The 27212-nt window shown below is 42.2% G+C and overlaps 1 protein-coding gene and 1 long non-coding RNA gene across 5 annotated transcripts; one reads left to right on the top strand and one right to left on the bottom strand.

Annotated features, from left to right (window-relative positions):
* The first annotated feature begins 49 nt into the window (after nt 1–49).
* Nucleotides 50–27110, top strand: jumu (jumeau). 3 transcript variants are annotated; one of them, XM_043432952.1, is made up of 4 exons: nt 50–1351; nt 18799–19102; nt 19776–20477; nt 22132–27110. In XM_043432952.1, exons 2-4 carry the CDS (start codon nt 18807–18809, stop codon nt 22811–22813), a joined length of 1680 nt encoding a protein of 559 aa, XP_043288887.1. In that variant the 5' UTR covers nt 50–1351; nt 18799–18806; the 3' UTR covers nt 22814–27110. The 3 variants fall into 3 exon arrangements, with proteins under 3 accessions (XP_043288887.1, XP_043288885.1, XP_043288886.1); XM_043432950.1 differs by having other exon boundaries at nt 19755–20477; XM_043432951.1 differs by lacking the exon at nt 50–1351 and adding an exon at nt 1446–1759 and having other exon boundaries at nt 19755–20477.
* LOC122418868 (uncharacterized) lies at nt 10506–17081 on the bottom strand. Of its 2 annotated transcripts, none has more exons than XR_006262735.1 (3): nt 16918–17081; nt 12969–14385; nt 10506–10776 (listed from the first exon to the last, which is right to left on the bottom strand). It is a non-coding gene; the product is annotated as an uncharacterized lncRNA (long non-coding RNA). The 2 variants fall into 2 exon arrangements; XR_006262736.1 differs by lacking the exon at nt 16918–17081 and adding an exon at nt 14505–15734.
* Nucleotides 27111–27212: the final 102 nt, after the last annotated feature.

The raw sequence follows: 27212 nt of genomic DNA, 5'->3' as shown, positions 1-27212 counted from the left end.
GAAAAAGGAATGAATATATTTGCTGGAATGTCGGGCCAGAAATTGGCAATTCTGTGATTTTTAGTATAGCTATGGGAAAGAGAATCAGTGATTGTGCGAAAATTCTCATCTAAACTGCACGCCTCGATACAGGTTCGACGAGTGATCGCGCGCATTTTATAAATATATGTTTTTTGTTTTCACTGCTGGGGCAAAACACGCGGTAAAACTTGGTTACGAATCGAGAGCCGGCTCGTGCACGTGCGAATAGCAAATATATAGACATCTATAGATTGGCAAAGAGTGCATTCTCCCGCCATTATTGTGTGTAGTGGTTCGTTCCGGAGTAATCCAACTTTTCTTTCCCCACTCGGTCGACTCTTACTCTCTGCTTCCCTCTCTAGAACGCCTGCGGAGTTCCCCCACTCCGGGCGAAATAGTGGACTCGTCCATGGCTCGCTTCCCCCTTCCCCGCGGCGCTCCCGCGATGTCTGTCGTCACAATAAACCGATGGGATAAAAGTGGAACTTGTGAGAAAAAGAATACTCAAAATTTTCATTTTTATTTGAAATTCATTTAACGGTGTGTTGGGCGACAAAATAAATAATGGTAATCCGTTAATAAGACGATTTCGTTCGCGCTTTTGGACTGTTCGGGTTCGGCCATTTTGAGAATGGGGATGGTCGGGAGGTGGCTGCGGTTACTCAATGTTTACACTCGTTATAAGCCCGTCGGACCTCGTGGATCAACGAACAAATGATCGTGCCTTTCGAAAATAGTAAAAACTTTTATATACTAACGAAAAATTAGTTGATGTTGTTGAAAATTCAACGTTATCCTGTGACGTGCGAGGCTTCGTTCAAAAATTGTCTTTAGACTCGTCGCGCCTCAATAACCAATGATATACCAGCGGGAAAGTCACGTGACCGTCTCTAACCAATAGAAAATCGTGAATTTGAAATCTTGCGTGGTCTCTTTGTTCACAACGAGACTGCACGTCAACGTTGATCCTCAGTTCCGTGAACGGGGGTCCCTGTGTCGGTGTGTTCCGTTTTTTTTCGTACACCACGGGTTTCGCCTTGCGCGCCTTCCTTTACTACACACAACACCCGCCGCGGGCCCGTGAATATCCGTCGCCGAACTCCCCCCTCGTTATATTATTATTACATATATATGTATTCATAAATACATAAATCTATCGTATCATATATTTTTTTTAAATTCATCGTTGAGCCGAAAATACACGAGCAGTTGCTGAAAAACGAAGAAATCCGCAAAAGGGAAAAAAATAACGATAAATTGTGAATTATATATGTGTGAAAGTGGTGTTCGGTCGAGAGGACGACGTAGTGCTAGACTCGTCAAAACCACGGTAGGTTTCGTGTTATTCTTTTTTTTTGCCTATTACATATGAAATAACAATCTTTTGTTTACGTTTTAATTAGTGGTAAATAGTCGATGAGGAATAAAGAGTTGACTCGGGAACGGCGAATTTTTTTCCTCTTCTTTCCACACGGTGGAAATGTGGCTCCGCAATCTTTATTTTGCAATCCGCTCGTTCAGGACGACGTACGAGCCTTTAACGATATTTGATTAATGGAAAAATTAAGAGCATCGAAAAAACCGGCTTGAACGACGAGTTACCCGGCTCCGGTATTCGAGACAACGTGGAAGTGTCAGATTGACGCGGGAACGAGTTTTCGTGTGTGATTTGTGCGTGTGTGCGGAGAATGATAGAGGCTCGCGCGCCAACGACGTTGCCGCCGGTATATTTTGTCTCGTACGTTTTTTTCCGTCTCGTGTATTATTATCGTAGGTACACCTCTCGGTGAGCTAAATATTTTGACGGTTGAACTTTTCGAACACGAAACTATGAATATTTTCACATTCGCGCGTGTGATAAATATTATTGAACAATTACAAATTCGGTAGTCATGGCAACTCTCTTTCTTTTTTTCGCTCGCTGCCTCAAACTCTCTTTTTCACTCTCTCTCTATCGCGCAACGGTTCACAACGATTTTATGCGACCGGACGCGGGCCAAACGCCCGCGTTTTTTCTCGCCATTTTTTCTTCGTGCTACACGGAGGATGGATTCGGACGGGAGGGAATTTTAGGCGGGAAACCAACGAGCTTCACGACCTCTCGACGTCCTCTTTCGTTCGTCTCTCTTTTTATTCGCCTTTCTTCATCTCGGTCATGGCCTCTGGGTGTTTCTCGTAATTAATTATTCGCCAAGATTACTGGCCCCAGGAAATGACAAAAGCTGCTGTTTTATTCTCTTTCTTTTCTCCCTCCGGCTACGTTCATTTATTTTTCAATACTTTGTAGAGTTTACATTGTTGCTGTTTTTTTCCATTTTTTTCATTCTTTCCATTGATCCCATCGCGTACTCTAACCCCAGCTTCGAACTGCGAACGAAAAAAATTCTCGGTATCTCCAAAACACTCCCGGAACAGTTGAAAATACAAAAAAAATGATAACCCACGTTTTTTGAGTCGTTCTCGAAAGTTCATATTTTTGTTGAGGGTGGAAGTTTGATCGCGATGACGATCATGACGATTTTCGTGTCGCTGGCACGCTCCTCGAGCAAGGCGAAACAGGGACAGGAAAAGTTTTGACCGTGGGAACCTTCTGGGAACTGAAAGCCTCTGCTCTCCCCCTCCGTGGGCCCTTACAACCAGCAGGCCCCCGCCATATGCACACCGTGCAGGAAATATCCTTGCCATACGTCGCTATATATCCACGTATATCCACATTTAGGCTCGCAGGCGAATCGACAAAAATAAACTCAAATCGTTCACATTTTCCTTCCTCAGTATTTCCCTACACTTGCAATTATTTACGAAACGATATTCAACGCGATTCTTCGATAATTCAATAATAGTTTTAGAATCAATATTCCGTTGTGGACTTTGCAACTGTTTTATTTATTCCCTCCCCGAATTCATTTTTACGAAGAAAAGTTATCGTTACTCGATAGTACAACGGAATAAAAATAACTTCAAAATTATAATGACAGTTTTAAATTAATTGCTGGGAAGCAAAGATTCACGGTGCGTTCTTCCACATGAATTTCACCGCGAACATTAACGACGAAATAAAAAATCCGTTATTCCTGCAAAAAAAATATCCTGCAAGATCGACGTTTGCACTTACGCGAATGAAAACATCGTAAAAATATTTTTCCCCTCGAAAGCTTTGGCCGCGTGCACTCGCGACTTAGCATTAGCCTGAACATTTTTTTTATCATTTTGAAAAAAAGAATTATCTCCCATCGAAATAACGAGTCTCGTGAGCTCGATCGCAGAGTGTTTTTCTTTCGCCCGTTCACCGCGTAGCCTCGAGTTTTTCCGAGACTTCGAGATATTATTTCTAGAGGCGGTTTCCGGTCCACTCGAACTTGGCCCAGGCTGCTCGCGCTCCCTTCTTTTCCCTCGATTCTCAAATGGATTTGAGTCGGTCTTTTCGTAAGTAAAAAAAAAAAAAAGGGAGGAAGAGATCTCGATCGAAGGTCTTATACTTTCACTCGTCAGCGCGAAATGCGAAACTCCGGCGCTTCTCGGCCCACCCTCAGAGCGGTTTTTTTCTCCTGCACATTTTTTGTTTCTCATTTTATTTTCCGAGTTTTTTGAGCCCGTCTTAGACGAGGTCGGGGATCGCGACAGCTCTTATATCACGGAATTAGCCCGAGGGAGATTGTACATTTTTATTCGAGCTTCGTAGATCTTCTCGTACGCACGGGGCCCGTATTATCTCATGACATCCCGTTTACATAAATATATTTCTGTTCGTCTAATCGTCCAAACCGAGTCTCGAAATCGACAGCTCAATTATTCCGTTAACGAAAGCCCCCGAAACTCGTTCAAATGTCACGAAACTTTGACAGTTACTATTCGAGGACAAAGTTTCGTGGATTTCTCGAGAATAATGAGAAAAAGTGTTCGAGGCAGCGACTGCGCGAGCCGCGAAATGTCTCGCTTCGAATATTCTTGGAAAAAAAAGTCTCGCCAATTTTGTCGATTCTTCGGAAGTGGCGAGAAAATGGGCGCGACGGAAGGAGCCGAGGAGCGCAGAGCTGCGACTCTTCCCGGGCTCTAAGAATGAGAAATAGTGAAAAAGAGAAAGTAGCGGAAAAAAAGTCTCGCGAACTGAGAAATAAAAAGTTGGCGGGGTTGAATTAAAAACCAAGTTTTTCTACGCGCGACGCGCATCTCGGGGGCCCTGGTCGGACGGCTGGGGGGAGTGCTTCGTTCATGGTTCGACGATAAAGCGAATCGATACTGTTATCGAAAGGGGAAGAAAAGCGCGATCGTTTTTTTTCTCTCGAACGAGTTGAGCCGTCGAGACGTTTCAATCGCCCCGCTCTTTTCTCGCAGGAAAGCAAAACAATCAATGAGTTTCTTGATGCATCGCTGCCGCCGAAAATTCGTGAGGGACCAATAATTCCTTTCGACCGAAGACTCGAAAAAATTCGCCCCCGTCGAAATATCGTTTGTGAAAACGTTTGCCGCTGAATGATTAAACGCTGCGAGTGAGCCTGTCGAAAAATGCAGTTCGCGAATCGATCCGGCGACGGGGAGGAGCGCGAGAAGATCTCGTGACAATTACGAGCGTCGATTACGTCGGGAAAATGGTATATACGTCAAAACCCAACCCTGCCGACTCGGCTGCCTTCCTTTTTATATTTTTTGTTCGAGCGTTGCCCCCGGTAGTCCGTGTCCTTGTCTGCCGCTTCCCCTTCGCTCGTGGGGCTGTCTCCCTTTCTACGAGCTCTCTCTCTCTCTCTCCCAACACGTACCGCGTCCAATGACGTCGACTCGTACGCATACTTCGAGTACTCGGAAGCAAAGAGGCGCAATCCCCGAAGTTTGACAGCTCGAATCCCCCGAATTACGCCCTTCGCCGCCGCGCTCGCCGACTCCCCGCCGAACCGCCCGAAAGGGGCGCAGATTCGTTTACGTTCACGCATGACCCTCGCACATTCGTGCGTGTGCGCGAGGAGCGACTTACACAGAGAATTTGTACCCCGGTACAGCACAGACGGTCTAGCGCGCAAGCGGTCGAACCGGAGCCTCGTCGAAGGGGTAGTTTTCCCCGGTCGCAGCAGGGACGTACTTTCCCCCTCTCGCGGCCTCTCTCTCTCTCTCTCGCTCATTCTTTTTGCAAACTTGGCGGGGAGTATCAGATCGATACTTGCGAAACGAGACGACGAGGGGGATGATGCCAGCAACCCCGGCAGCTCGGGGGACCAGATACAGAACTGTACTCGGCGTTCCGGGGCGAGAGAGAGGGGGGGGGGGGGGGAAGGAGAGACGGCGATGTGTGCGATCGGTCCATCCCGAGATCTGGCCAACAGCCGAGCTGAGACAAAACCCAGACTGCGTATGTAACGTGCACTTCGTAGAACGGGCGACCGCGTCTGGAAACGAATTGATGAATTTCCAAAGCTTTCTTACTGAAAAAGGGATCTGTTTGGCCCCGCGCGACTAACGACGCTTTTGTCTTGCATTTTTTGAGGGAATCAAACATTTTCGATGTCGAATTGCTCCTCGCTCGGGACCTCAAGTTTCCGGGATTTGAAATAAAATTTTTACCTACAGTCGGTATTCGATTTTCTTCGTTTTTTTTGTTCGTTTTCAACGAAGAAACAAGCGTTTCAATTCAGATATGAAGTATTAAAATCGCAAAGGTGCATCGAAATGCACTGTTGGGGTCGGAATTCTTCTGAAGCGTTATTCCCGCGCGATGTTTTATGACTGGGCCTCCGATTTATAAACTACGTTCCCATCCTCCTCCGGGCCTATATTTACAACTGGCGCACAGTCCTTAGGGGCGTTTCAGGCTACGTTTAGCCCGGGCCTTTTCTCAGACGGACCTTCTTCGTTTTTTCCATTTCTCTCGACCCCCTGCTCACTCTCCCCTCGCCCCAAGCGCCCTGCGTACACTTAAACGTGAAGGAATTTCGATTCTCCTACCTGCTGCTGACGGCGGTGGGCTGCCTGCGAGTTGGAAGGCTCGACGAGCGAGAAGGCACCTCGCTTTTCTAGGCTTCTCTTTCACAAAGCCCCTATGACCTGTGCACAAACGCTTCTCTCGAGAAAGAGCGCAAAAGATAGCGGGAGAAAAATAGCTTGGGCCAGGGTCAAAGAAGGAAAACGCTTTTATGCCACTTGCAACGAAGATCAAGGTTGCCCCCTTCATTCCCGCCCCTCGAAAGAGACATCGACCAGGATTATTCGTGAGATTTCTTATTTTTTTCAACCTGTTCGAACCTTGGCCTATTTTCGACCGAAGTTTGGATATTCGTTAATTAGCAGCTTAATAATAATACACGTGGGAGCATTCTACATGACGCTGAAGTTTCCAACGTTGGAGTCCAACGAAACGATCGAAAAAAACTCTCAAATAATTCCAGTAATTCTCCTATTTTGTTCTCTGCCAAATTTGCGATTCGTAGTTTTTCAAGCTGCACCAACGATTCGTGAAATAAAAAATTGGTGAATTACAAACGTTTTTTTCGTTCATTTCGTTGGACTCCAACGTTGGAAACTTCAGTGTCGTCATTCTACGTGCAAATTGTCTATTTGTGTTGGGATTGTTTATTTTATGGGATGATTTTTCTACTTTAGACTGAGGCCAGACCGGGGGCGGACGTAAATTAATGGAAGTCGGCCTTCAAAGTCGCTGCTCTCTTAGCGGGCTTTGGGTAAATCCTTCGTCCCTGATAGAAAATCCCTTTGGAATTCCACGCACTTTGAGCGGTCGTGAAAAGCCCTCGGTCGATTGAAAAGTTGTAATTTTTCCGGACTATCCTGCCCGGGAAACTCGTTACCCGGGTTCTTTATTTTCCGTTGCTTCGAAATTTCAGTATTTTCGAGTGTCTTTTTGACGGTTTATATTTTTCGAAGAATACGGAGAGCGTCGGTCAACGGGCCTGTAAAAATTCTTCGAAATCGGACGAATCGGACGGTTGGATTTTCACTGAAATTTTCAGTCCGAAATCAACGTTCCTCGCCCTCTTTTTGGTTCTTCCTCCTTCAATGGTTCGCGTTTTATTCGAAAATATTTGTCGACCGATCATATTGAAAGAGCGGTTAAGGGGCGAGCCTGAAAACAGAGACACAGGAGGAGAGGAGCGCGGATGAATAGCAAAAGAAGCGGAAGGATTATTCTTGCGTGTGGCGAGCTCGTAAAGTCTTGACCAACCAGCGCAGAGGTTCTGTTACGTGAATAACTATAGATTTTTTTAAACGTATTGCTATATCGAGCCGCGATATCGCCAACTCTTTTCCACTCTTTCCCCTTTTATTTCTCTTTCGGTGCTTCATTTTTTTCTCTCTTATTCTCGCAACGTCGTTTCCGCTTCTTTATATTTCGTCACGAATCCTCTCCGAAGGCCCGTTAAGAAAACACACTGTAGCACCTGACGCCGAAATCTTTTGTCGCGATTCTCTTCGGGCCCCGAACTTCTTTTGACTCTTTCCTTATATCGAGCCCGAGTCGAGACAACGTCTTTCGAGTGGAATTCTTTCGTTCGAACTCGATAATTTTCCATTGAAAATTTAAACAAAAACCAAAAGCATAAGAATTTTGACGTTTGTAGAAAATTTTTCTCTCGGATCGTCGTTAATTGTAGAGTTTTCAAAGTTTTTCCAATTCGATTGATAAAATCGTTTAAGGTAGATCATGCCCGAAGGATCGTATTTTATGGGTGCTTGAATTCGATCGATTCTCCTTCCCTAATTAAAGATATAATCACTTTAAAGTAATGTCACAGTTATTAATTCGAAATTGTAAACAAATTTTTTTAACTCATCTCATGGCGAATGAAACTGCGAGCCCTTAATTAATCGGGGATCCATCACTGACCGAACCCCAAATTTCATTCGTCCCTGGCGAAAATATTATAATTTTGATGATGAAATTTTTTTTTTCCAGTTTTCAATGTCAATGTGCTCAAAATGTCCCAAAACATCGAAAAGTCATATCTAGAAAAAATCTTCGGATGTGTGTGTGTATGTTATGGCACTGCCAAATTAAAACGCTTATAACTCGGAAACGGTTTGAGATGCAGGGCTACCGTTTTGCACAGATGTTAATCTATACAAGCTCTTCATTATCTGATAATTTTCAATCATAAAAAGGGTGTCGTCGCTCTAACTTCCGAAAACTTTAAGATTTATTACTGATTTTTTTTTTTTATAAATAGATTATCATAATAGGAAGGTTGGTATTGAATTTGGGGAATATCGGTTGAGTAGTTTAAATTTTATGATTTTTTGAATTTTACGAAAATATGAGTTTTTCAAGAAATCGTCTAACCGCTTGAATTTTTGGAAATTTTGCAAGATATCGTGTACAAGTCTTCCTCTATACTTTCCAGCAAAGTTGTCGGAATTATTTAATTTCAATGTAAATAGAAAAACGATGAAAATTGAAAGTTGCAAATTGTTTTTTCTGATGGCTCGTCATTTAGTTTTTTTTATGAATTTAAACAAAGAGATAAATCAAAGTTCGTAAAAGAAAGTAGAGAAAATACATTATTTCTTTGTACACAAAAAAAATGCTGGAAATAAAAATTTGCAAATTGCTTCCTCAAGTGGTTAAGGTGCACGATGCTCGAAGCTTCCTCTACGAGGAAGCCAAAATGAAAAATATAGCACCTCATAGAGTAAGCTTTGAGCATCGTGCATCTTGACCATCTTGAGGAAGCAATTTGCAAATTTTTATTTCCAGCATTTTTTTATGTCAAAATCGCATTGAGAGCCCAAAGGGAAAAGACGAGGGGAAATGGGTCGAGAAAAAAGTATTAACAAAAAGACAAAATGCCGAAATAAGCGAATGTGATGTTACAAGAGTGCTCATTACCAATTTCGTTAAATCTTCAACGTAATATATCTTTATTACTAGCAAGATAATCGTCTCGAATTTATTCCCAAACTTTCATTACATACTTCATTGTTATTGGGTATTTTTTCATAAACTCCGTAAGAACCGTTCATTCGTTATATGGAAAGATGAGCGATTTTTTATGCATAGTTTCTGTGACCCTGTGTATTTTTCTTCCTACTTAAACACGTTTATCTCAATAACCAATGAGACGAACCCCTTAAAATTTGATACGCGCGTCGGTCGACTGTCCATTCAAACTCTGTTTAAATTTCAAGACTTTCTTAAGAAAATTTTTTCCTTAATGAACTACCTTAAAAACTCAAAATATTATCCAACGCATTTTATTTATTTTTTCTCTCTCGAGGCGTCGTCTAAATCAGTTTTATTTTCATACGAAATGTCAGTGTCGCTGCTTACACAGAGCAAATGCACTAACGAAAACATAAATATGACTCGTGTGGTCGAGGCTGGTGAAAAATTTAACGTTTCGTATATACGGATGAGCGATCCACCTCCTCTCGCACCTGTCGTATACACGAAGGGTCTTCGCGCTCAACGACGAGTTCTTGATGTACGCGCGCGAGGATGAACCAACCAACAGACTTTTCTCTCTCTCTCTCTCTCTCTCTCGCTTCTTGCTCTCTTTTTATTTTCTCTCTCTTCGCCTTCACGAACAAAGGGAGTCCCCGATTTCGCGTACACCTTTACCCCCCTTTCGTTCTGCATCCTGTACCGTTTTAAGTTCCCCTTTGTTGATTCTTATGCCTCTTCCTTTCGCCGATATTCAGCGTTACACAACCTTTGCCTTTTGTCGAACTTATTCGTTGGAATAATCGAATAATTGACCCACTGAACGAGACCTGCCGAATTTATAAATCTTCCAAATCTTTTTTTCAAACCACCCGAATTTCCATTATTATACAATTTTCTTATAAAATCTATCCGCTATTACGAATCCTGGTGATTTTTAAAACTCACGTATCGTGATTCTACCCCATCAGCAGCAATAACACAGTTGCCTTATCGCTCATTCCAGCATAATGGGAATAAAAAATCTCGTTTCAGTACATAAACCGTCTCACTTCGCTCGAGTCGAATCATTATCATTTTACATTGTTGAAAGAAGCTTTGACGCTTATGCACATTGAAGATTTGAAATTAATTGGCGTGCTTCGTGAACACGAGATAGGAAGTTGGCGAGACTCGTGTGCATCGAAAATGAATTACGATTTATGCGCAAATCCAAGAGAATAACCGCGTCTTCAACTTATCGTTTACGAGTTCATATTCGTAGTGAAGCCGACCGTGACACAGGCTCAACGATTATTTTTCCTGAGCAACCCTTTCAATTGAATTCCAGTCAAATTTTGGCGCAATTAAGTTTGACGAAGTCTTTCTCGCGTCTCTGCCGAAGTTTCCCTCTTCCGAAAATACAATTCAATCTCATTTTTTACACGATGAAATCGTACTCGTTGGAAAAAAAAGAGCAGGAATATTCCGGCTCTTTCGCAACTATTGAAATTCGATTTTTCACGAAGGTGAAGTTTGCGACGCTGGAGTTCAACGAAATGAACGAAAAAAATATTTATAATTCATTATTTTTTTATTTCACGAACTATTGATGTGGCTTGAAAGATGACGAATTGGAAATTCGGCAGGGAACAAGATTGGAGATTCACTGGAATAATTTGAGAGTTTTTTTAGATTATTTCGTTGGACTCCAACGTTGGAAACTTCAGCGTCATGATTTTTCTCAGTCCCCACAATCCTCATTCAGGTCCACGTAATCTAGTTTTTTCCTGAGTTTTTTTGACTTGGAAAACTGTCTGCGAGGGTATTTCCCCCGTTGAAAAATTGGTCGACTCTGCTTCGAGGTGATTGATTTTTCCCAGACGAAGTTGAATCTGCAATTGACATAATTGATGGAAATGTGTACCACAATGGTAAGACGAAGCATAAATATCTCGTTTCTTACTTAAATATCGTTTCGAATTGGATTTTTTGTTCGTCCATACAAGCTCGAATGCACGAGGATGTATCCCATGGAATTTAGTTGGAATGATTTATCGGATCTTTCGTTCTTACGATAATACTACAAAAATACATCGTCCGGGACCCACATAGCGAACGATTTACCTTCCGAGCTCTGGAGAGTGCGCGCGCGCGGACTCCGGCTCTCGTGTATCCCGAATGAAAACCGGTTCTCTCTCGGCGCCCGAGACCGATCACAAAGAACGATCCGCGCCTTGTCCAGAACAGGCCCCTCGCGAGAACGCCACGAGAGGGAGAGAGAACAACACGGGGAAGCGCTCGCTCGCTGGCTCGCTCAAAATATACTTACTACTATGTAGTACGAACGCTACTTGCTCGTTTCGAGAGCACCATTCGCGAAATATAATGCTACAACGACGCTCTTTTCGATCTCGTGTATTCGAGCAATTATTCATTTTTTCTCTCCCCTTAATCTCGCTTTTTCCTCGATTCTTCTTCTTCTTCTCCGTCCTCTTTGTTTCGAGCTTGCCGAAGCGAGCGAGTATAAATACCACGAGCTTGCAGGCATCGAAAATTCGATCTTATTGCTCAATTTCGATGGAACGAATCCGCGAGTTTCATCGGGAATTCATCGCTTCCAAAAACTTTGCATTCTCCCCCCTTTTTGTCTGTTCACTAAAATCTCAATAGGATATTTTACACCGTGTAAGAAAAGATACAAAAATCCATGTGTTTATTGTAGATTTCATAAAAAGTAAACGAGAAACGTCAATAGTATTTGTTCATAAAAATGCAACGTAAATTTTAACCTCCATTTGAAAAATCCTCTTTTTCTTCTGCTTTCCAAATGTCTAAAGGCCCATCGGCCATGTTGGATTCCAAATGACGCTGAAGTTTCCAACGTTGGAGTCCAACGAAATGATCGAAAAAAACTCTCCAGTAATTTCAGTAATTCTCCTATTTTGTTCCCTGCCAAATTTGCGATTCGTAGTTTTTCAGGCTGCACCAACGATTCGTGAAATAAAAAATTGGTGAATTACAAACGTTTTTTTCGTTCATTTCGTTGGACTCCAACGTTGGAAACTTCAGTGTCGTGATTCCAACGCGACGTCACTCCGATAGCAAAAACTCTAGATTTGTATCGTGCGCTCTGTGTTATTTTCAAATTTTACGAATTATTATCACGTTTGTGGACTTTTATCATCTATTTTATTAAAATCTCACAATGAAAGACGCTTTCGTGAGAGCAGAAAGTACAAATCCACCGATGATTGATGCGTCGACGGTGGCGACGAGTCCACAATTTTCCTGGTCTTTTTAAACTTTTATTAATTGCATTCAGTCACGAGAAACCAATGATACGCGTCGCAACTCATTATTTTCACAAATCCAGTTACTCCGTCGCCCGAAACAGCGCGGGGGCGAGCGTTTCCGTGCAAGAATTCAAAATCCTAAATAAAAAACAGTTCTCAAGACACTTTTCGGTGTTACAAAATAGAAATAAAAATTCTACTGATTCGTTACGATCTCAGCATCAATTTAAAACAGTTTTCAAAAAAATGTCTACTTCGAGTGCTCACGCATCGTCGTTTTTTATTATTTTTTCCGAGTGAAAGTGCTCGAAAACGCGTGAATTTTGAAAAATATCGAAAAACACGATATCGGCAAGGCCCCGACGAGAAGTGGAGAGAGTCGGGATTCGATGTTGGTCAAATATTCAAACGAATTCCACAAGCAAATAACCTTCTTGATATTTCGGTGACCGACTCGTTCAGCCCCTTCACCGCGCGGATGGGATTATTCTTTCAATTTACGAATACCTGTTTTTTCGGTTGGCAAAGCGATCTCGAACCGCGACACACCCGACCTTACCTCAGCGCGAATTCGTTGCGAAATCGAAGAACCGTGACCGAGCACCAAGGACTTGGGAAGAGGCAATGGAGAAATCGAGAAAAAATATATTCTCCGGGCTCGTTTAGAAGCTTTTTCTCGTTTCTTTTCCAATTATTCGCTACACTCGAAGCCCTTTTTCGTCTGCTCGTTGAAAGTTTCACAAAGGGACCAAACATTGAGACAGAGGCTAAGAAAATGGGCAGAAGATTACCGAGATTTTGAGCCGGGAATACACCGCTGTAAAACTCCCGTGGCTTTCTTGCACTCAGCGCAGAGGTTGCTCGGCCTCCGTAACCATCGTTCCCCATCGTCCTCACTGGTACAATGACGCTGTAGAATTTTCTCGGAATTCGGCAATACTCGACGAAATTTACTTTTCGGTAAAGCCAAGTTTCTCGAGCTTTTGTTTATCCGATTCTCCACATTTTCTTTCCCGACTGCGCTGCTTCGAACGCAGCTTTTCGATGGATTGCCCACTCAAATAATTTTATGGCGAAATTCTCCGCCGATTTCCTCACGATTTTGGGGCCGAGCGAGCAACGAGAATTTTGGGAATTTGCCGATGAAGGAGCGGCAACAATTGTCCGTTGTCGGGCGCAAACTGTCTTCAGTGGATTCGCCATTCCTCGTTTCTCGGGGGTCAAAAAGATCCGAAAACCCGTCGATGTGCACGAACCTTTCGTCCACTTCTGAAAACATCACGATCGAGCTGTTCCCGACGCAGCGAGTGAGTGGAGAACCAGTCGAAGAATCAGCGGACGCAGCGAGAGCCCAAAAATATCCAATTTCTGAGTTAAAAACCCGCAAATTTCGTCGCTCGCTTTTTCCGTCAGCTTCCCAAAACCCCCCCAAAATGTAAATATTTTTCAAGAAACTCAAAATAGCGAAGAAGAAAACTTTTCGACTGGCTCCATATCGAAAAAACACTTCAAAATATATGCTGAAAAAGAATATTTATTTCAACGAAAACTTAGAGTGAGCGTTGAACGACTCGAAACTCGAGAATTACACTCGGCCAAGGAGCACAGACTGTTCCTCCCAGTTCAAACGCAATGGAGCGCGTTAGCTTTTTTTCAAGGACGTCTCTCATCGTCATGCCTCCCTCGTCTTCGTTTTTCGTCCATCAAAGAACATGCGTTTTTTATCCGCAATATACACACGATAATTCATCCTTCCGTATCCCGTTTATACGTTCATTTTATTTGCAATACTCTTGACGAAGTTTAAGTGGTATTTGTTCGACTCGTGTACAAGTATTTGTCTCAGTATTTCTGGCCCCTTCTGCAGTCTCTCATTTCCTCCTTCTTCCCTTTTTTCTTTTCCCTCGATCTTCGTCGTCGTTCTCCGTGCGCGTACGTTTCACTCGTCTTCTGCATTCCGTTTTCTCCGTTCCCCGTAACCATTTTTTTTCTCTTTCCATTCTGCTCGTCAGTCTCGCGGTTACTCGGAGCGTGACCTACGAGCATCGCTTCCTTCAAAAATTTCCTTGCCCTCCCTCCCGGCTCAATTTTCTTGGCTCGTTCTCTCTCCGTCATTTGTCTCTTGGATCCCCTTTCCCACTCGCTCCTCCCCCCCGCCTTGGCCTCTCCCCGTGGCGTCCACCTTCGTCAGTGTGCTGCGAGCTTCACCTAGCGTGAAAAAGAAAAAAACGATCGTGAAATTAGATAAGGCCAAATATTCCCGGAAACTCTCCCACACCAAGCCGCAAAGCGCTCGTTTGTACTCGAGTGAATACGAAAACACTCACTCGATATGATAAACCGAGCGAAAAATAAACGTCTCGAGTTATCCACCTGCGCGCCGCTCGACTTCGTTTCTCCAAAAGGAAGTTTTAACCTTGAAACGCGTCGGGGACTCGTTAGGACGTCCTCGTTCCTCGACGTTCCGAACGCACGATTTTCATTTTCCCTGCAATCGCGGATCCTCGTCTCACAACATTTTGCAACAACCCATCAATGATTTCCGGGTGCGAACGCAGCCGGCGACGAATGCACTTGGCTTCGGTTGTTTTTCTCATTTTCTTGGGATTTTCAAACTTCGTGTAATATGGAGGCTTTGCAAAAAATATATTTTGAGCTCGTAATTTCCTTCATTTTTCGTGATGGCTCAATCGCCACGACGAGAACCGAAGGTTTTTACGGAAGCGATGAAAACTTTTGTGAAGAGTTGTCACACGAGGAAAGTTGAACAATTTTCGAAGCTCATCGATCCCAACATGGAAAAACCGATGAAATATATACGTCCGCAAAGTTCCGTTGAACGAGCTTTACGTTATTTTCGTCCGCACGATTTTTCATCCAAGTCAAGAAGTCGAGAGGGATAATTGGACGCTGCATGGGACTCGGTCACGAGATTGTTCTTACTAATTTGCTCGTTGGTCGTTTCGATTGTGTTGAGTGTTAACGAAAGACGTGGAGTGGCGCAGGGAGGAAGAGGGGCGGGAGAAAAATGCGGTTAATACAAATTGAGATGGACGTAAATGGTCAGAATGATTTCTGGTCCTTCGCCCGGTTGGGCGCGCCCCGCATCTCGTCGTAACTCTTTCCGCTGGCTCGTTGCTTAAACTTGTCGAAGCTTCCTCTTGAAACAAGAGCGAATCGTTGCCCCGGAGCAGGTCAAAATAGTCTCGAGAGTGTTTTTTCTCGACGCCTCATTGGCACGTACGCAAGAATCGAGGTTCGAATTCCCTCCTCTTCAAAAATCGCAGCGTTTTCGATCATTTTTCGTCCCATCGCCCAAGTAAGATAGTCACCTCGAGCCTGATTCTTTCCCTTCGGGTAATGCGGGTTCGAAAGAGCCCAATTTTTCCATGCACTTGGAACAATTAACAAGGGAGCAGCCCGAGTTCTTCTGACAATGAAAACCTTCCGATCACTTTCCTCCGAATTTACGAACGTTTTCTCCCACTTGATGAGTTCCCCTCCGCCAAAACGCGTCCAACAAGATCCCCTCAACAGGTATGACACTGAAGTTTCCAACGTCGGAGTCCAACGAAATGATTTCAAAAAAGCCTCCAATAATTTCACTAATTCTCCAATTTCGTTCTCTGTCGAATTTGCAATTCGTAGTTTTTCAAGCTGCATCGATGCTTCGTGAAATAAAAAAATTGCTCAACGTCAAATGTTTTTTTCCTTCATTTCGTTGGGCTCCAACGTCGTGAACTTCAGCGTCGTCAACAGGTAAAAATCTTCGGAGCTTCCTTATCGAGGGCGAAAAAAAACGCTTATCGCCGCATTTTCCGATCATCCATTCGCAAACACCCGACCGCGTGTCTTATCGAATAGAAACTGAAAAAAAAGCAAGAAGTTGATGAAAAAGAAGAAAAAAACGGAAAGCTTACACGCGCTGTGACGTACCCTGATAAATTTTATCGTAAGCTTACACACCTTTTCTTTACTCTATTTCTCATTGATGCGTTCCGCACGAATCGTATATATTCAGTGTGTAAGCGCGACTGGGCCATGTGGTGCACATACCGGGCACTGCTATATGTGACGGGACGATCGACAGCGAGAGCGAGACCAAGGAAGTGTGAGAGAGCGAGCAGCGAGGGCGCGACGGAGGGCAAAAATATGAATAAATGAAAAAAAACGAGTTTTGTGACCCGCATCGGCGATTTCGTCACATGTTAATCGAGATACGTGCGGTTTTGAGGCACCGATACGCCACGGAGATGCAGAGATGCATGCGTATAAAAACAAAACAGACACACACACACACATGCACAAACGTACGGACGAATGTGTATTTGCGCGGTGGTCGCAGGGAGCGAGAGAAGCAGGGTCAGTTCTTCAGCTGATAATTTAGTATGCGTAGTAGGCCATCGAATTCACCGTACGTTCAACAGAATCACCGACCCACGAGTGTGTTCGTACGAGCGCACCGTGTGAGAGAAAGAACGAGAGTGAAAAAAACAACGAAAGAGGAGAATGAAAAAAGTAACGAGTTTTTAACGTGCGAGAGGGAGAGAGAGAGAGAGAGGGCTCCGCAGCATGTACAATGTGATACTGCGCGCATTAATCCATTTCTCTCTTTCTCTGCTGCTGCTGCTGCTGCTGCATGCACCTCTTTATCTCCCCCTCCCCCCGGCCCCCGCCCTTTGACTCCATTTACCGAAGGAAGAATGAAGAAAATTGCGTATATCGAGTAGTTATACGTACGTGTATACGATATATAGAAGCGTGGAAAGAGGCGAGGAAAGATGAAAGATCTCGAGTCGGAGGAGACTCGTCGAGCGAGTCTCGAGCGTCCAACAAGCGGCTTGCCTGTGTCGGGCAGGATAACGCAACGCAGATGCAGCATGGTTTAATATATCTGTACAGACGAGAGAGGGAGAGAGCGTGTGTGCACGCCTGTGTAGGGCCGTGTACGTACGCCCACAACAAACCACTTCCATAAATATATATAAAGCTTTTTTTAAATGCACGTGTTATATATATATAAACGTTGTTATATATATGCACAGAAAACATACCACATCATACACTCTCTTACTACGTAGCCAAGTCGATCTACTACGAGGGATCGGAGCCTTACACGTTCTATAGTAAATCGGCTATAGTACTATGAGTCAGTCACACCCACGAGTTGGAAAACTGGCTGGCGAGAGCCAGCACTCAAACTCTCTCTCTCTCTCCCTCTCTCTCGCGCGCTCGCTCGTATTGCGGGTTCAAGACCCTCGTTGTTGGTGAGACTCACGAGCTACTCATTCTCCTGCACATAACGTACACGCGAGGTCACACCGAACTGTATACTTACGACACACAGACTGGCACACATGTTTATATAGATGCTAGATTTTTACATGGTTCGTACAAGTTCGTAGTGGGTTTTTGTGTTTTGTTATTCCTTCTTAAATTGTTGCTTATTCCGATCGAAACGCGCTCTTTTTCTGAAATGGGCTGCTCCCTTTTTGCGTCAAGTATGAAAGTACGTACACGCGAATTAGAATTATATGTAATTACTTATACGGCGAAGACTGGAATGTACCGACTCGCATAATTGTACGGATAATGCTTTTCTTATGGGCTGGAATAATCGCACACGACTTTATTGCTTACCGTTGAATTTCGGCGGTAAATCGAATCATTGCCAACTGAGAAAGTCTCCCGTCCGTAAGCAAGCTAACGAAATCGAGCAGCACGGACGGAGAGAGAGGGAGGGAGGGAAATAATCTTTTGCCTTGTACCAGGTCGGAGCACGCATGGAGAATCCTACGATCGCGATATAAATACGGTTCGCGCAATTTCTACCATCCCCTTTTGATACACTTGGCAAGAATAAACGCACTCTTCGAGTTTATCGCCCGACCAGGAATTTATCGTTCATAATATTCTATTTAAATGATAATCTCTGTACGCTCTAAATTATTCATTTAAAACGCCATCGATTCGCCCGCACAATCGCGGCCCGCTCGATCATTTTGCATTCAAGTTGTTTGTCGAAGAGTCAATTGTGCTTGCTATTATTGGACAATAAATATTAGAGGACGTTGCGACACATTTTTCTGTATAATCGTCTCTTTCCCTCGTATCTTATCCGATTATTAATCCTTCCGGGGCCTTCCTAGGCCTTCCGTCATAAGTTCCATTAACCTAGTCCATTACTCGGATGGGTGACCGCTCAGTTGTGCTACGCATTGTCGGTTAAGCAGAAAATGATTTTCATCGTTCCATCATTTTTCTTATTTTCTTGCGAGAGATATTGTAAGCACGAACAACTTCGGAATTTTCTCTGCTGTAAAATTCTTGGCAATTTCTCGTTTGCGGCACTGGTGAGGTTTTTTGTTGTTGTGCTTTTCGGACGTAGAAAATCCGAGGGCTTTTTGTTATTAGCCAGAAAACTTCGGATTTAATTTCGTTACAAACAATCTTGAGTTAAAAATAATTTGCTTCAATTTCCATGAAGTCCCATGAAACATTGAATTTGTTCCTTGGTATTTATCTGTAGTCACTGGAGAATGAAATAAAACGAAATTCAATGCTATTACGAAGCTAGAAATTTACCACGATAATAATTTATTGTTTTTATTGTCTTTGCAGTCGTGTGAATGTTGGATACAGAGAGCAGACACAGCACTGGGCTGGATCAGGGACCTACGAGGGACCCTTGGCTCACGATGGATTACTATCTCGGCACGGACAGTTTATCCCTCCAGGAGATGCTCGACGTGGACATAAAGTGCGAGATCGAGGGTGTAATCGGTGGTCATCCTGAGCTCGGTTTTAACTTTACGGATTTGTCGCCGCTCGAGCTCGACGACGATCCGGTCGGATGCCAGGGGGACTTGAACGGATGGTTCGGAGCGGCTAGTTTGCTCAATGGAAATAGCAACAGTTCGCACAGGTGATTATTCTCAAACATTCGATCAAATAACTGACGAGTGATGAGAGTGATTCGAGAGAAGAAGAAAGAGAGAGAGAGAGAGAGAGATTGAGAGAAGATTTAAATAAATATCGTTTTGTCAGACTATCAATAGTCGATAGAGTTTATTCGCGTTTGCCACAAACTCCATATAATCTATGAAGGTCGTGTCGGCTGTTTTTTTACTTCCGAAAACTTGAACACACGCCCATAAGCCCGCAAATATCATTAGCGCGGGAATAAAAGAGCGAAGTTTACTGACCTGCTTATAGCAATTGTCGACGCTGTGGTCGTCTATTCTCACCTCCCCCTTGTCCCATAGTCGATCGATCGGCGTTTCCAAGCGACGTTGTAATTTGCCCCTAAGGGGGTCGTCGAACCACGAGTTCTTGACCCCTGCGAACTACTTCCATCTCTGCTATTGCCAAGACCGGCTTTTTCCTCCTCCACGATCTTCTCCTTCTATTTAATCTTGCTTATTCTCTCTTCTTTGTATTCGAACTCTTTGTTCTTCTTTTATTTATGTTTCTCATCATTCATCCGCACACTTCCGTCATCCATTCGACGGATAATCTCGAGTCCTTCCGTACACTCCGAATATCTCTCTATCTCCATCTCTCCTTTCTATTTGTAGTAATTTCAACCTTGACCTTAGTGGTGGAGACGCTGCGACGATAATGGTCAACCCGAACTCGGTGATGCCGCATTCGTCGGTTCGGAGCCCAACGCCCAGCAGTAACAACCCATCGTCGACGGGATCCTCGAGCACGAGAAGACACTTTTCATTCTCATCGAAGACCGACATCAAAGAGGAACAGGTTGACATCGAGGAGGATCCGGAAACTGGTAACGACACGGAAAACGAACAGTACGACAACGAGCAGTACGAGAACGACATCACGGAAACCGAGGACGAAGAGTCCGACGACGAAATCGACGAAACGCCCAAATTCGCAAACAGCCTAAAATCCAAACAACAGTTTCAACTCACCAATGGCTCGAGTATTAAAAATTTCGTCTCACACGTGACCAATGGAAAAGCCTCTCAAACGCCTCAAAAGATCAATCCACTTGCACAAATTAGAGTGAGAAATTTCAAAATTCTACAAGCCCCCTCGTCTCTACCCAATAACGGACAAACTCATCACGTTAGAAAACAAATCTACAACAATAATGTCCACATGAACACGAGCACAACGACGTTACCGGCTTCGATGAAGAGGGACATCGATATTTCGGAGTTCGACGAGAAACCCTATCCGAAACCAGCCTACTCTTATTCCTGTCTCATCGCTATGGCTCTTAAAAACAGCCAAACTGGCTCTCTACCCGTCTCCGAGATATACAATTTCATGTGGTAAGCAAAAGTCTTTTGTAACCTGTGCATGCTCATATGAATATCGCTTCGAAGAAATTTTCTTTCAAACTTCTTCGTACGTTAGATCGCGAGTGGCAAATTTTCGTTCGTCACGTGGGTTCAGCCAGCAATGGGTTACGTCAGTCAAATTTACTCAGCAAAGACATTTCGTAATGTTACATTATTGTGGGTTTGCTCTATGGAACAACCTGTGATCTGGGAAAACGCTTCTTCAACAACAAAGATAATGCAGAGTTGCTTTTGTCAACTGAATTTTTCCTGAAATTACATTTCAATGTGCTGCACGTGTTTAATTTTTTGAACGATTCATTTCATCTTCATTCTCAAGAATAACTTTCACGGATCTTCAAAACAAAATATTTCGTTGGAATAGAATTTTGAAATTCTGACTTTTAACATTATCAATTTACGAAAATACATTGATTCGATCAATCGTTTTTCATCCAATGGACGTCACACAAAAAATCGTTTTATTTTATAATGATTTGAACGTGATTTAATAATCGATATATTTATATGGAAAACGAAATATGTGTAAAATTTCAGTAATTGAGCGAGCAATATCTCAAATATGGAATTGGATAAGCAACACTTACGATTCACAGGGAGCAAAAAAGTTGTTCGACCATAATTTTCCAAACGTTTTTTCCAAACTCTCTGTCTCATTCATCATCGCATATTTTGTTTCCACAACGTTGTCAAGTTATCCTAATTTTCGAAGTCTTTTCGAACTGGCAAAATTTCTAAATTCCTATGAAACAAAACTACTCACTCGAGCATACGTGTAACTAATGCTTAATTACTAAAATCATCAAAATTCGTATCCGAAAAGCAAAAATTCTCTTTCTCATCAATCCTTGGGGGTAGAAAAAGCTCTCGGGATTTTTTCGCATGAGTGAATACATTTTGTCAAGTAATATTTTTCGTTCGTATACTCGTTCACCGGTAGTAAAGAACAATTGTTTCATTCTCTTTATGGTACTTTTTCTCAGTCAGAGGACTCGGCTCTGGAGAATTTTTCGGGCATACTGCGGTTAGTGAAACCAGAGAAAGGGAGACAGTGAATGAATAAGGGAAAGAGAAGGAAGGAGAGAGAAAGAGAGAAGTAGGATACGAGTGAAGCCCTGGGTCTCGTCGTGAGTTCGTACTCCTGCGGGTACACAGCGCATACTTACAAGGGGTACACGGGGGGAGAAAAAGTATTGTCCCTTCTTTATTCTCGGTCCCTCGTTCGGTCGGTGGGTAGGGAGCTGCCATTTTGTACATGTGGAGCGAGATGGCAAAGAGAAGAGAAGAGGAGGAGAGCGGAAGGGGGGAGCCCCTTTGCGTCGCGGGGCACACACCAGGTGCTCGTTGTCCGGGGTACAGTCCCCCGAGAAATTCTCGTGACCCTTCTCTTTGTTTACAATAGGCCTGCTGTGTGGCCTCGGTCGTGCCGTCTGGTCCTCACATTTTAACCCCCCTTTTCATTTCGCAATTATAGCAAAAACAATTTCACGCGTGGAATTGAGCATTTTTACTCTGTCTCGCTCTCTTTTTCTCCCTCAAAGTGATGAAATGAAATTTGAAAAAAATCTTCGTTTACGATATCGGATGATAATCTAAAAATATTGTTTTGTTTTTTTCATTACAGCGAACACTTTCCATACTTCAAAACGGCTCCGAACGGCTGGAAAAATTCAGTCAGGCACAATCTGTCGCTGAACAAGTGTTTCGAGAAGATTGAAAAACCAGCTGGCAATGGAAACCAACGGAAAGGTTGCCTCTGGGCGATAAATCCAGCGAAAATAGCGAAAATGGACGAGGAAGTATCCAAATGGTCGCGAAAGGATCCGCTCGCAATAAAAAAGGCGATGATATACCCTGATCATCTGGAACTTTTGGAACGTGGCGAGATGAAATACGCGGGCACGGGGAGCGATCTTTCCGAAGAGACGGAGAGCTCCGGTGACGAGGCTACCGAAGAGAGCACCACCTACGGCGAGGAATTAGTCCACGGACACGTTGCCGCTAACTCTGTCACTGACAGCTACGACGAAAGCAGTCAAGACTGTGACGTCGACGTCGCTGAACACCTTTACGACGAAATTGATATCGAGGAGGACAACAAAGAAGCTTTCCACATGCAGCTCAATATATCGAAGCAAGAAGAGCCCTTTGAGTACGAGCTCAGTCCTAGCGCTAAGAGACAAAAGACTTTGACCGGCACGCTTCAGGGTAATTATCTTTATCAGACGGTGTCGACGTCGCGCAGGAAAACACCATTGCTCGTTAGAGCGGCAGCCAATACCGGTACTTTTCTCAAAATTGAATGAGAATCCCCTCTCCCTCGTTGAAATTTATACACTCGCTGATACACGTGTGCACACTTCAACGCGCCCTCGAAATCAACAAAATCCCCCTTTTATATCTTGAAACTGGGTACAACGAACAGAGTTGGAATCACTGTTTTTTTCCGACAATTCGTACGCTCTAGCATTTCAATAATCTCAGATTTTCCAGTCGTGAGCCCCGTTTGAAGCGAAAAGCAGACAAAAAAATACCGGTACGTTCGTAAACAAGATAGCGTTACACTCTGGGTGTTTGCGAACGTATCCCAGTTTTTATTCTTCGAAATTCCCGGTAATTTTTTCCATCTTTTTCGAGATATGAGAAAAACAAACAGAAATAAGTAGTTCAAGGGCTTCGCGCATCTGGAGATTAACGATCGAATCTTAAATTAACGATACAAAATGTTCTTCCAAACAGCAGAAAGTTGCACATAATTTCACTGAGTCATTCGTTACATCCCGCGTCTCATTGTCTTCGCTCTTGTATCGATTAATCTGTTACTATTATCGATAATTCATTTGCGTTATGTCATTAAAAGCGAGAAAGACTCTTTCGCTTTTCGTTTTATCGATCGTGTGCACTTTTTCCATCTGTACATCGCCGCATCTTTGTCGACGAAAATAATATCGTTTCATACGAATCAATGCCATAGTTTCACGGTTTGAGATACGAGCGTCACACGAGACCAACTTGCGTACATATATATACACACATATATATCAATTTAAAATAAAAGAAACAGGCTTCAGGATATAGTGAGTATTTGGTCATTCGCGAATGACCAGACTGATGTATTATACGTTTTATACATTGCCGGACTAAGTAAAGAGTGTAAAGTTTTCATTTTTTTCTATCTACTTCTGTATGTCTATCTATCTTTCTCTCCTTTATTTCTTTCAATTGTACACCTGACACAATACAATTAATTTACTTATTGTGCGTTAGACTCGCGCCGCATGGAGTACAAAAAATGAAGATTAACGATACGAAAAAAATAATCGCGATTTCGTATTTTGCGCGACGACGGAGCGATAAAAATGGGGAAGGCTGTAGCAAGATATGAATTGTATAAAAAAAAAAAACACTAAATAATCGTGGGATGATCAATTTGTAGCATAGAGAGTCGCGTTCGAATTTCACGGACTCGTTTAAGTTTACGTGCGAACTTATGTCGATCGGCCATAGTGTCATCGATTGTTCGATATTAGGCCAGTGCTAAAAAAATTATATATATAAAAAAAGGAAACGAACGTGTATCTCATTTTTGGAGGTGAAACGACCATTTTTCCCTGTACGGGTCTTTGCGCTCAAAATTCCATTTTTTTCTCAAATTTGACGCAAATGATAAAAATTTTATGGAAAAACCTCGGATGACATGGAACGCTTTATTTCGACAATTAGGGGAAAAAAATGTTCAACCGTCATGTCAAAAGGTTCGGAGTGAGTCTCGCAAAATTGAAATTCCTGTTTTCGAAAATTATCATCCCTTAATGAGAATTTCTTCGATTCCGATGATTGGACGGTCATGAAAGCGGGTTATCTGGCAATAACTCAGTATTTTCCAACAACTTGTATTTTTTTTTTTTTTTTTTGCGAAACGAAAAAGGAGCGTAGAGCCCCAACTTAATATTGGTTTACTGTTTTTAGAAGGCTCTCGAACTTGGTCAAGTTGAGTCTGACACCTACGGAATTACTTATTGTTATAGATACACACGTTATCGTAGTGAACGCGCGCAGCTGAACATGTATTCTAAGGATCTAGAAAGGCTCTCGAATCGTCGAAACTCTTGAATCGACGAGCAACTGGAACGCGAGGGAGAAACACCTCGTCTTTTTCTTTCGCGATTCAGTCCGCTGGTTTAATGAGACTCGACGACGATTGGGGTTGTCGAGAAATTCAAAGTAAAAAAGGGGCAAGGGAAGCTTCCGTCGTTTAGGCAAAAACTGGGACGCTCGAGAGCGTCGCAACGTATTACTAAAGCTAGGAGACTGTAAAATAGTTGTATATATTTATCCAATACTTAAAATTTCAGGATAAAACAGAAATAATAATACAACGACGTTTAAGATCGTCGTTTAGTCGTATTGAGTATCGATTTACCAGAGAAAAGCATTTACTATTGGCTAATTCCATTAACGAGCGTTCTGCGGCTTCGTTCGCTACTACTATTTTTGCATCGAAGCCCAAACTCTCAGGATAAGTTTGTACGTATGTATGTGTGTGTGTGTGTGTATATGCGTGTGTGTGTACGTACGCGTGCGTTCGCACAAGTGTAAATGTGCGTATCAATACTTTATGGACGACCTTAAGGAGCAATACGATCGACGATCATACGTCGATCTTCAATGTCTCTCTACTAAATCTTCACCATATTAATCCATTCTTTTCTCGTTCTGCACAGGTTCCTCGTTCGATTGAGACCCCTTTTTTACTAAACGCAGAGAACTAATGAGTGTGAGAAAAGGATGGATGAATATGAGTATAACGAAATGAAAAGAAAAAAAATGAGGTGTATTTCACTCACCCAGTAGTCATATTTCTCGCTTTCGAAGTGTACAAAGTTTTTGAAGAAAGAAACAAGAAAGGCAAAACAGCAACCATAAGATATTTGCGGGGGACCAAACGCCGTATATATAATGAAAAAAAAAAGAAAAATGAATAAAAAAACAAACACAAAATAAAAATAGAACACAAGCAACAACAATAAAATTGCGTCGAATTTAGTTTAAAATGATTTTTTTTTTTTTTTTCTTCATTTAGCACGTAATACTCGAATTATTTTCACGATTAAGGCTAAATCTCATTTGTATCTATTTAAACTATAATAATTACAACAAAACAAGAAGAAAAATATTCTTTTTTGTATAGACACAATGTTTTGTATTCCTGTAAATACGTATATTTTTCTCTTCAATCTTTCTTACTTTTTCTACATGTCTAAGTTTCATTAACAAAACGAGATGAGCAACAAACGAAAAAATAAAAATAAAAAAAAAACAATAAAAAAAAACGGTTCACACCTATACATAAAAATAGGAGAAATTGCCGGTAGTTTATAATTTATGCCACATTGTTGAATTAACGGATACGTACCACCTTTGTAGTCTCTCTACCTTTATAAAAACGAAAAGGAAGCCCTCACCATAAGCGAAGTATTCATCCAAACAAAACTATACATAGTTTAAGTAGTTATGTCCTACGTAACATTGTGAATTAAGTTTTAAGCACATCTACCGATTAAATTGAAAAAAAAAGAAAAAAATGTGTTAAAAAACAAAAGCAATTGTAATTTTTTTTTCTCGCTCCAGCTGATCGATACTTCACTTTTTATCCCCGTGAAAAGATACGTCTCTATATACTGTCATCCAGTACACTTGAATCGGTCTTTGAGACTTCATGCATTTCATTATATTTCGTTGTGGAGCAAAAATTGCGAGACTCGAACATCATTTATTGCTGTACAGAATTTTGTTTTTCTCTCATTATGTTTCATATGTATAAAAGAATAATTAAGGAGTGACACCATCATTGAGACAAACGAGTGTTGATTTATATAAAACGAAAGACATGCGTTTCGTACCGTTGAATGTTCAGTGCGTATATGCAACAACAAAGTAACTCACGCAGAGAGCTCTAATCGTCATTTTCTTCACCATGTTATCGCTAGCCCTTTACGGACTCATTAATAACTTCATTTGTTGAAATAACACGATACGCGTGAGATTGATATGTGATCATCGTCTCATGCAACCGAGGTTTTCTTCTCACGATCTCATACAGAAATTCTGTTCAGTGATAAATAAGAGAAAATTGAAGACTGCCTCCAACAAACACTATTGTGATTATGAGAAATAATAATTGAACGAATATGAACAATTTACTGAAGAAAAAAAAAACACATGGATAGGAAAATGTAGTAATCGGAACGTTTTACGTTGCTTCAATTTTTAAAAAATTTCGTTAATAAAGAAGAAAACAAATAACGAAATACCAAATGATCCACTCTCCGAGCTATTTCCGTACGCATACAGGAGGCAAATTATGATTTTTCGAGAAGTTAAAAAATAATGATATATACAACATCGTATTTATAGCGTTTGTATTAAGAATGTATTAGCTTAATTAAGGCGAAATAGACAAACTTAGATTAGTTTTTGTACCTGTTTGTAACATTTCTGAAAAATATGCCGATTTAATGGTAATAGCGCATTAGCAAGTACATAACAAAACGCAGATTGTATATGTGCAATGAACATTTTAATAAAAAAAATTATGATAAATTATGAATATTTTCATCACTGAAATTCACCGTTTACTTTAAAATCTAGAATTATTTGCCGTAATTTTTCTCAATATTAAATTAAAACGTCCGCGTTGCTTTC

Source organism: Venturia canescens, chromosome 1 (assembly GCF_019457755.1).
Source record: "Venturia canescens isolate UGA chromosome 1, ASM1945775v1, whole genome shotgun sequence".
Classification (NCBI taxonomy): domain Eukaryota; kingdom Metazoa; phylum Arthropoda; class Insecta; order Hymenoptera; family Ichneumonidae; genus Venturia; species Venturia canescens.
The sequence above is the reverse complement of the archived record's forward strand: the minus strand, read 5'-3'. Positions and strand labels throughout refer to the sequence as shown.